Source organism: Amblyomma americanum, chromosome 9 (assembly GCF_052857255.1).
Source record: "Amblyomma americanum isolate KBUSLIRL-KWMA chromosome 9, ASM5285725v1, whole genome shotgun sequence".
Lineage (NCBI taxonomy): Eukaryota > Metazoa > Arthropoda > Arachnida > Ixodida > Ixodidae > Amblyomma > Amblyomma americanum.
The window spans coordinates 98695356-98705295 of NC_135505.1; the positions used below are offsets into that span (position 1 = coordinate 98695356).

The following is a 9940-nucleotide window of genomic DNA, read 5'->3' on the forward strand; positions in this document are numbered from 1 at the left end:
CTACTAAACATTGCATGAATACAAAGAAAACTGGTCAGAAATAATAGTACAGGTTATTACGCGTGCAGCATACCAAACATGTTTAGCAAGAGAAAAAAGCTTACTTCACCCTGCGCACAGCAGCTAACCAGGCTTGCAGTCACTCGTTCTCAACGATTTCATACTCAACAATTCCGGGCAAAAGCATTTTTGAACGGGAAAAAGTGTATATGAACGGATTTTTCTCGTATGAACGCATTTTTTCATATATTGGAAGATTTGACTATAACAATCTCCCATCTACAGGATTGCATTTTTTTTGCTATTAACTTTTTGCTGTGGTCAACTCCTCCATGCGAGCGATGGGAAAATTTTAAAAGATTTCGCCACACATTGAAAAGATGGGCCTTCAATATTTCCATTACAGTACCTTTATTATGACAGCCCCCGACACAACAATAAGTTTCTCCACTCTTTGAACGCCCCGGAATTCCAGTCATGACTCGCAACGAGCGGCAACACCTCTTTTGGACACCAGCGAGCAGGGCTTCACGTGCACACAGTGGAAGCGAGGGTGCCCGGACAGAAGTTCCAAAATGACAGCCAGGGGAGAGGTGGCGCTGGTGCAGTGGGGCCAAACTTTCGGTGCGCTTCCGTGGGCTGTGCTCGTAGTACAGGAAAGAGTTGGAGAGGAAGCTCCCCCACGTTCTCCACACAGCTCAGAAAACCGGTTTTCCCAAAGGTCGTGCAAAGGTCTAAACTAGGAGAATGCCTTCTTTCCATTGCCAGTTCCAGTGCTTAAAAAAAGAAAAAAGGAAAGAGATAGCTTTGCGTACTGAACAATGAAGTGAGTATTTCCGACGAACCCAATGTACTGGGCTTCGCTGCAGGAATGCGTAACTTGCTCCGGAGGTATCTCTGGGCCGCTATGTACAGGTTGTCTCCTCTCTTTTGAGTCACTGACCCGCTTGCTTGCCTTGCAGTCGTCCCGCGCAACAGCGACTCTAGCGCCGCGCCCGCAACACGGTGTTTAGAAGAGGACAGCCCACCTCGGAGGCGACAAGATGAAGTTCCTCTCCGCCGAAGTGCTGAGGATTTACGCCAAGTCTCAGGAGTCTGGACTCTCGACGGACAGTGCCGGAAAGATCGGACAGTGCGGCCTGAAGTGTCGCGTCATCATTCCCGTGAGTACTAGTCCCCGGTTTCTCCAGCGTGAGGAAAATCGCATAGGTTTCGCCTTTCCTCCGGAGTGACAGCGATATCGATTACACCCCTTTCGTACCCCCTCCCCCCCCCCCTCCCCAAGTCGTGAGGCAAAAATTTTCATCGTGGTGCGGGGCAACCCCCACGCTGTATCATATCACATGGGAATGCATACACAATGTAGCTTTCCGAGGTAACAAAGAGCCAAATGCGGAGCAGTGGGAGGACCGGCTAACCAGCAGCCAGCTCAAGGTCCAAAGAGACCTAGTGAGCCACGCATGCCGGATGGCCAGGGAAAGTGGTGCCTTGGACTAGGGGCGCCAACCACGCTCAGCCTGGAAGACATCGGCAATCTTCGGGCAAGCAGCAAGACTCCTTTATTAGAGCAATGAAGTTTATTCACTCAGTCACTCACTCATCGGCCATCATCATCATCCTTACCGTCATCGCAAGACCAGCAACGTCCACCACCGCAGTGCACATGTCTGTCCCACAGATCTCCACGCTGTCTCCGCTGATTTCTTAATCGCCTTTTCCGCCACGCACTTTCTCTCGCCTCATTTTGCGTTCTCCTCCCCTTGGAATCCACTCCGTTGCCCTGGCAGGCCTAGGTCCTATTCCGCCCAAGTTATATCTGCTTGTTTTTTATTTCCCCCTTGTATATCAGTTACTGGCGCTTCTATTCCAAACCAAACAGTTCTCTACAATTTCCCGCTTTGTATCTCACTGTGCCATTATTTGTCATCAGCTGAAGGCTAGCGGTTAGCTCCGCATAACCCGCCGCGCTGGCTCAGTGGTTTTAACTTTGGGCTGCTGATCCCAAGGTCCCGGGTTCGATCCTAGTCGCGGCGGCCGTATTTCGATACAAGCGAAATGCAAAAACATCTGTGGGCGTGTGATGTCAGCGCACGTCAAAATAACCCCAGGCAGTCTAAATTAATCCGTAGCCGTCCACTACAGTACCCCACACAGCGGATGTATCTTTTCGGGCCGTTAAACCTCACAATTTACAGTGCATAACCTTTCCGGTGTTTATACGGTACGCAGTATACCGAACGAAGCTAGACATCTGGGGTCCAAGCTTTCAAGTGTGCAAGCTTGTATTGACAACGCGCGCGCGTGCCAGCTGTTGAGTGGCGAGCAAGATTACGTCGCAGGCGCTGTCAGTCAATCTTGATAAAGACCCAGTGAGCAAAGAGGAGGTGGGAGCAAAGCATGAAAGCAGGAACACCTTTATAGCTTTCTTATCTGCGATGTTGTCTTAGTATCTGCGTACAACGGGCCCTCAAGTACCGCTATCGTCATCTGTTCTGTGTGTTTTGATCATAGGTGCCTCCTGATCCCGACTCCGGATGTCTTTTTTGGTCATCACTGGCTGGTTTCACTGCTAATGCGGCAAAAAGACCGTGTTCATGCACACGCTATCACGAAGTATTAAAAAAAATGCTGGCGGTTTAGCATTGCTAACCACGAAGTACTATGCTAAAGCAGGTTTTTTCAGGTTTGAACCTACGCTACGTACCTGAAAACCTGATTGTAGGCGTGTTTCCTTTCCTTTCGTGGCGCGCACAGATGCAAGTGGATGAAGACGAGAATGTGAAATGCACAGCGTGAGAGTGTATTGCAGTTTAACACTATGCGAGGTCAGCTGCGGCGATAGCATAGTGCTCTCGTGCAGTGGCCAGCGCAGCTGATCTGTCCGCGCAGCAGTGGTTGGGTGTGAAACTCAGTCCCGGCAATATTTGGTTTCTTTCGGCAAGTTGGCCAAGGTCACCCTCATTCGAAGTCTCATTTATTTCTCGCCATTTCCCACATCACATGGCTAACTTCGAAGGCTTCACCACACACCCGCATTATTAAGGTCATGAGGCCAACAGTGCTATCCGCTCTAATTGTTAAAGCCCCAAGAAATTCTGCTGAGTTCTTAATGCTAGTGCTCTTAAAACAACAAATAAAATGTACAATGTTTAGTTTTCTATTTGACAGTTTTGAATGCCAACTCTTGTATAAATTCTTGTAAGAAGACTGGCAGTATTTGTGAAATAAAAAATAAATCCTGTATAGACGAAATTAGCGTTGTATTTTATAAAATTGTGCGAAGAACCGCAGTTAAAGTTCATTGGCACAATACTATATTGTACGTAATCTGCAAAGCCGCAAATACGCTAATAATCGTGTGTTAATATCTGATGCCGCCACGGTAAATCTTGATGTACCTCAAGATTTGATTTCGAGAGATATCCTCACTGTTGTGTTGATCTCGTTCAGGAATACGACTGCCAGTTCATTTCGTGTTGTGTTGTGCTGTCATAAGTGACCAAAGCAGAGGCAGCGATCCCACTGGTTCATGCGTGTCGCTCGATTTCACCGTGGTACGCGCAGCTCAAGAAGTACAGCGTCCCCGTGGCAATCAGCGTGGTTCCCAACCTCGGAGGAGCTGTCTGCTCCATGTACCTTCGCAAGGAGTACCGTCACTGGTACGAGGTACGTAGTTGTATTTGAAGACCGCTGGATCACCTTTTGCTGGCTTGGAGATAGGGAGCTCGGAACAGGGGGGCAAGAGGGGCTTTCGCACCCTCAAAATTTCTCCAGAGAGGGCAGCGCCCCCCTTGCCCCCACGCCTCAATCTCCAATTGCTTGCACTCGGATCACGTTTCTGACAAACTCTTCAATTTTAGGACGTTGCCAATGAGGATATGCTAGTTAGTTTTGGTCAAATGTTTAGGGGAATCCGCCAAGGCGGAGTAATTTTGTAATAAGGTGTAACAAGGTGGCGGCGATCCCGGGATTGAACCCCGGACCAGGACGAATATTTATTTAACTACGAATTTTCTTAGAAAGCTGTACAGCTTTCCTTTGTAGCCGTATGGCTGCGCTTGGATGGATGCCAAGAGTAATTATTGCCTTATTACAAATTTACTTCCCCTTTGGAGATTCCCCTAAACATTTGACCAATACTGTTCCCACTTCGAGTTATTGATCAATTCGCTCTCGCCCTACGATAAGCTTGCCGTCCCGGTTAGCTCAGGTGGTAGAGCGACTGCTCCGGTGAAGCGGTGGTCCCGGCTTCGAACCCCGGACCAGGACGAATATTTCTTTAACTACGAATTTTCTTAGAAAGCTGTACAGCTTTCCTTTGTAGCCGTATGGCTGCGCTTGGATGGATGCCAATGAGTAACTACTTCCTTACTGCTAGTTTGTTTTGAATCCAACGTCGTAAACCATTTCGTTCCAGTAGCCTAAAACCTGTAAGATGTTGACTCTCTGATCCTTGTACAAGACCCTTGAAGTGGACTATGTGGGAACTGTTTGAATGCGGTCGGTCACTCCTCGTTTGTACACCTTATAAAGCGGCCCATTTCATCAGGATTGATATGTATTACCAAATACACCTTTGAACAGTAAAAATAAGAAAAAAATATAAACAATATAGTTGAGCGCGCAATCAAAACTAATAAATAAGCAAATAACAGAACAAACTTAAAGCCATGCCCCCCCCCCCCCCCGCCCCGCCCCTCTTTCATACACACACTAAAAAAAAATTCCGGAGCCCCTTGGCAACACTTCATTGTAGAAGGTGCAGGCAAGGTGAGTGCAACAATTGAACCTCGTGAGCTGGCTTTATTTATTTCATGCAAAGCGTACACCTGGCTGTCTGTATTTGTAAGCATTCAGCACGTGCAGTCACGCCAACAGACTTGACAAAGCTGGGCGCTTCACACACACGCAGAACATATGGATAAAACAAGGACCTTGCATATGCATGGCAGGATGTGCTCGTAATTTTACGCGGCCAAGCTTTACAATCAGGCTAATTTATCGAGGATCTAGAGAGAAGTAAACAGCAAGCAATGAAATCCCGTAACTCTTGGGAGGCGCCAAATATGCGCCCCCGAAGAAAATCGATCCGCAGCCTTTCCTCCGGTTGTCTGCGCTAGCGAGACTCAATGACCAAACAGGTAAAAGTGTGCCGTAGTGGAAGGAAAAAAATCGTGGAAAATAGCGTACAGAGTTCGACGTCAGCCGGATACAATCGACGAGTGTGCACCGCACCCACTTTGACGAACAGGCCTCCAGACAGACACTTTCCGAGAACGAGCAGTCGGGAGGCCACGGCGTGCAAAGCGTCAAAGACAATGAACTGCATCCCTCGCTAGTGTGGTTTCAGGTGTGCTCGGGGCCTGCTGCGGCTGTGCCCCACCGCCGTGCTGGCGCCGGCAGCCAAGCGCACAACACATACGTCACATCAACGCCACCATTGGCTTCTGCGAGTTTGGCGGTATAAAGTGTTTATTACGGCTCCATCTCTACTCGGCCGAGGCGCATTTTTGTATAGGTGTTTACGGCTCAGGTGGCTCTGGCCACATCGCGCGCCTGCCCGTATGCGGTGCAAGCGGTTACGCACCGTAAACTCGTTGATTGAGTGGACGGGGTCTGCCGTCACGAGCACGCTTCAATTGGGAGTTGGCGCGCGCGCCGTTCGGCTTTGTTTCTGTTTTAGTTCTACTTTTTGTTACTTTTTGCTTTGTTCGCGTGAACAAAGGTGCGCCCGGGCACGTGCGAACTCCAGGGGTCATCGAATTCATCGCGGCTGCGCCACTGTTGATCTTTTACGGTCGCTTTCGAGCCTCAGCAAACCCTGCCACGAACTATTCGAACTACGCTTTAAAGGTTTGCCGCATACAGTTAAGCTTAGGCTTCTGCTAATCAGCCTTCCTTTTTATCAGGTGATTAGTATCCAGTATATAAATAAAATAAACAAATAAATATATAGCAAAATAAATAAATCCATTATATATAAATAAAAAATGAAACGTCGAAAGAATGACCCATGAGTATTCATACCCATCAAGCCTGGTTAAGTGGACATGGTTGCTGCAGTTGAACCTCGTTATAATGCAATCGAAGGGCCCCGTGATTACTTTGTTATTGCCGTAGCTTCGTTTCATCCCGTAAACATAATTCCTTCGTAATATCCTTTATTACGTTATAAACCGTTTCGTTATAACGAGGTTCGACTATTTCCTTTGCAACTGGGTTTTACGGGCCACAGGGTTTAAAACCAAGCCGCAGTTATCGAAAAGGAGACAAAAGTGGATATGTGCCTACTTCCGCACTCTTGTACAAACTGGTGGCGGCCTCTGCATATCTCTTGCGGTGATGGTCTTTGGTGGTTAACTACAAAACACCATCCAGGTTTATCTGCGTTTATAAATGCGATCCTTAATTGCTTTTTAGGCTCCCAAAAGAGAAAAAAGTTGTGAATAAATTGTAACTTTTTTCCCTGTCCTTTAGCACTACGACCATGTTTCTCTAACGCTCTTATTCGTGCATAATAGTCTTATCCACTTACGCGTCCCACACCAGCTCCACACAGTGGTGGCCCGCGCCACCCCCACGTGTCGAAAAGGGTGCGTTTCCACCCATCCGCCTTTGCACGAAAGCGAGAAAAATAATGAAGGCGCATCACGGTAGCTTGCACCTTACAAGATGCCCCGACGTCTTTGGAAAGGCAATAGAAATGCAATTTAGCTAAGCACCAAGGGGCTGGCTATTCATTAGCCGGCTCCGATAGTAGTCAAAGTAAACATTGTCCCAGATTTATTCCTCTTGGTCTTATTTCCTTCATTCTTTCTTTCTTCCTTTATTTATTCTTGTCTCCCACTATACAGGATCGTGAAGTGTCTAGGTAAACGTTGCATGCATGCAGCTCGAAAAAGTTTTCAGCTTGCCGTATACAGAGCAGTCGTCCACAGACCAGTCTAGAGCGCTCGAACTGCGTGCCGTCTGCTCTCCGCAGCGCGCAGAGCGACGTCTAGCGGCAACGCTTGGTTCGAGATAGCGCATCTCTGAGTATGGTCGGGGCATCAGATATGCGCTATTTCGAACCAGGTGTTGCCGCTAGACGTCGCTCTGCGTGCTGTGGAGAGCAGACGGCACGCAGTTCGAGCGCTCTAGACAGGTCTGTGGAGGACTACGCGACGGCCTGTCTGCCATTCGCACAGTGTGTGTGTGTGTCGCGTGCAGAACCTGCGCAAGCCGTCCTGGTGCCCCCGCCACTGGCTCTTCTTCCCGATGTTCAACGTGTGCTACGCCTGCATGGGGCTGTCCTCGTACATGGTATACGCGAACAACGGCTTTGAGGGCCCCGCCAAGACCGCGCTGCAGATCTACGGCACGCAGATGGTGCTCGCCTGGCTCTGGGTGCCGCTGCTCTTCAAACGCCGCATGCTCGGAACGGTGGGCTGTACTCTACAATGTGTTGTGGTTCTCCTGCTTCGTCAGACATGTCGTCACCGAAGTATGAAGAAAAAAAAACTCTCAGTGTAATGAAACGGCTTCAGGATAAACTGAGAACAGGGCAGCAAGCTCAGGACAGGAACATGATAGATGTATAGCGTTAATATACAGGAAGAGAGCGCAGTGGGTCAGTGAAGGAATGAGTGTTACAACGTATAGTCGAAATGAAGAGGAAGAAATGGGCCTGGGCAGGATATATTATGAGAAGGCAAGATAACGATAGAGGGCAAACGTAGCATGGGAAAGCACAAAGTTAGGTGGGCCGATAGGATTAGAAAGTCTGTGGGATTAACGGGGTCCTTAGATGGCCCAGGAAAGGGTTAATTGGATGGATATGGAAGGGGCCTTTGTCCTGTAGTGGATGTAGTAAGGCTGATGATGATGATGACGTTGAGTAAGAACACTTAAAACCACAATTGGCCCCTAAGCATGTGTGGCCTTCCTTTAAGTCGCCGTAATTTGTCAGTGCTTAAATATGTACTCAAGACATTCGTAAGCGGTAATGAATTCTGTGCTCAAATTAATCCTGACCCGACTTTTCTTTTTTCTATCTCCCAGATTCCTGTTAACACTGCGCCCTTTTTCGTAAAAATAAGGGTAGAGCAGTGTGTATTTTTCTAAACAACGTATTCCACAGTAAGTTTCAAAGCTACGCAATTTACAGCCCTTTTAAAAATGGCCTATAGACAGTTTATAAACTTCATATAGACTCTATTGCCTTCCTATAGATATTTCTTGTCTATTCATAGTGTATAGACTGTATATAGACAAAAGTTACTAAAAGTGTACGGCCATAAATCTATAGATTGTCTACAGATGGTCTATAGAATTTGTATAGCCTATAGACTGTTCAATAGGGTCTGTCTATAGAGTCTATAGACTTTATAGACAGAAGTCTATGGACAGTCTTTAGCCTATCGAAAGAAATTTTTGTAAGGGAAGATTAGACATTTCCTACGTGTCTCAGCGTCCGTTGTCTCCATCTCATCCATTTCTAACCCAAGGCCCTGCTGGAGTCCGTGATCCTGGTTGGGTTCTCCGGTGCGACGGTGTGGGCCTTCGCGCCCATCAAAGCAGGCGCAGCCGCCATATTCTTTCCCACGTTCCTGTGGTCCGTCTACCTGATGCTGACCTCGCTCTTCCTCTGGAGGCGAAACGCCATCGTCCTCAAGAACGGCTAGGGGCACGAACGACACTGCTTCCTCGCAGTTTCCGAAGAACGACTGGGGACCACGTGGAACAAGAAATCATACCATTTTCCGCGAGTATGGCTAACAATATGAAGATTATGTATTCGCAGTTCTTTAAGCACGGCTGTGGGCACACAGCAACGAGGAGGCTTGCCGCTTCAAGGGTGCCAAACATAACCAGTTATGAAGAAAAATGACGCCTTTGCTACTTTTTCGGGTGGCCTCTAAAAGCCAGAAGAATAAAGGCTATATACAGCGCAGGCGACTGCGTCTCTGCATTTCGGGAATGTCTCTGCATTTCGGGAATTTCTAGTTAGATTAAGGTAGCTTCCATAACCACAATACCTTGATTACGGAGGAAGACTATAAGGAGTGGAAACTCCGCCGTCTGCGGCGACCAGAAAAGGTCAAGCCCGTGGCGCCACTATCCTGCTGGCGGCGCCTGGCGGCCTGGAAAGAAACTAGTGAAATACAACGTCACGGCGTGCCCGCTGAAGGAAACACCCGTGTCGTCTGCTTGTCTGCTTTGAGCGCGCGCCGCCGGAGAGCGCGCCGGAGCCGCCTGCCCGGGCACTACCTCCTATACTTGACAAGTATAGGAGTACCTCCTATACTTGAAAGGTATAGGAGGTGTTGGCACGGGCCCTTCATTTTTTTTATTTTTTTTTCCTGCTGGTTCTACGAGGCGCCGCAAGGCGCCGCCACTGTATGCGCCTCCGTCGGCGCATACAATTGAATTGTATATATATATATATATATATATACATACATACAATTATAATCTGGTCGCCTGCGCTCGCTTGCGCAGACGGGAGTTTCACCTCCTGTATAGTCTTGCTCCGTGGCATTGACCAGAAAAAAAAACACGACACATGCACTGTTTGTGCTAGCAAGGAAGTTCTAGGGCTATGGTATCCACCTAGTTGATAAAGTATTTTCTTTTAGTGATGCGATCTTGGTTTCTGTAAGAAGACGAGAGTCCCAGCGGTGGAGTGAAGCAGCCAAGAAGGCACGCTTTCGCTCAAAACGAGGGCAGTCACAGAATAGGTGCCCGATCGTTTCATCGCAACCGCACTGCTCACACGCTGGAGAGTCTGCCATTGCGATGAGATGGGAATGGGCGTTTGTGAACGCCACTCCCAGCCACAGGCGGCACATCAGCGTAGTATTAGAGCAGGGGGAGGCCGAATTGACAAAACCATCATAAAAGACATGGGTGAGTGTTCTCCTGAAGTTCTTAACGGTTTCTCTATAAACTTTAAGCTTTA

At 48.1% G+C, this 9940-nt stretch overlaps 1 protein-coding gene across 1 annotated transcript; it reads left to right on the top strand.

Moving 5' to 3' along the window:
* Positions 1–965: 965 nt before the first annotated feature.
* On the top strand, positions 966–8763 carry LOC144105210 (translocator protein-like). Its single transcript, XM_077638354.1, has 4 exons — positions 966–1163; positions 3565–3666; positions 7210–7422; positions 8487–8763. Exons 1-4 carry the CDS (start codon positions 1044–1046, stop codon positions 8661–8663), a joined length of 612 nt encoding a protein of 203 aa, XP_077494480.1. The 5' UTR covers positions 966–1043; the 3' UTR covers positions 8664–8763.
* Positions 8764–9940: the final 1177 nt, after the last annotated feature.

Coding starts and splice junctions, on each gene's coding strand:
- LOC144105210 (XM_077638354.1), top strand. CDS start 1,044: ATGAAGTTCCTCTCCGCCGAAGTGCTGAGGATTTACGCCAAGTCTCAG. Junction 1,164..3,564: donor AGTGTCGCGTCATCATTCCC/GTGAGTACTAGT, acceptor TGGTACGCGCAG/CTCAAGAAGTACAGCGTCCC. Junction 3,667..7,209: donor AGTACCGTCACTGGTACGAG/GTACGTAGTTGT, acceptor TGTCGCGTGCAG/AACCTGCGCAAGCCGTCCTG.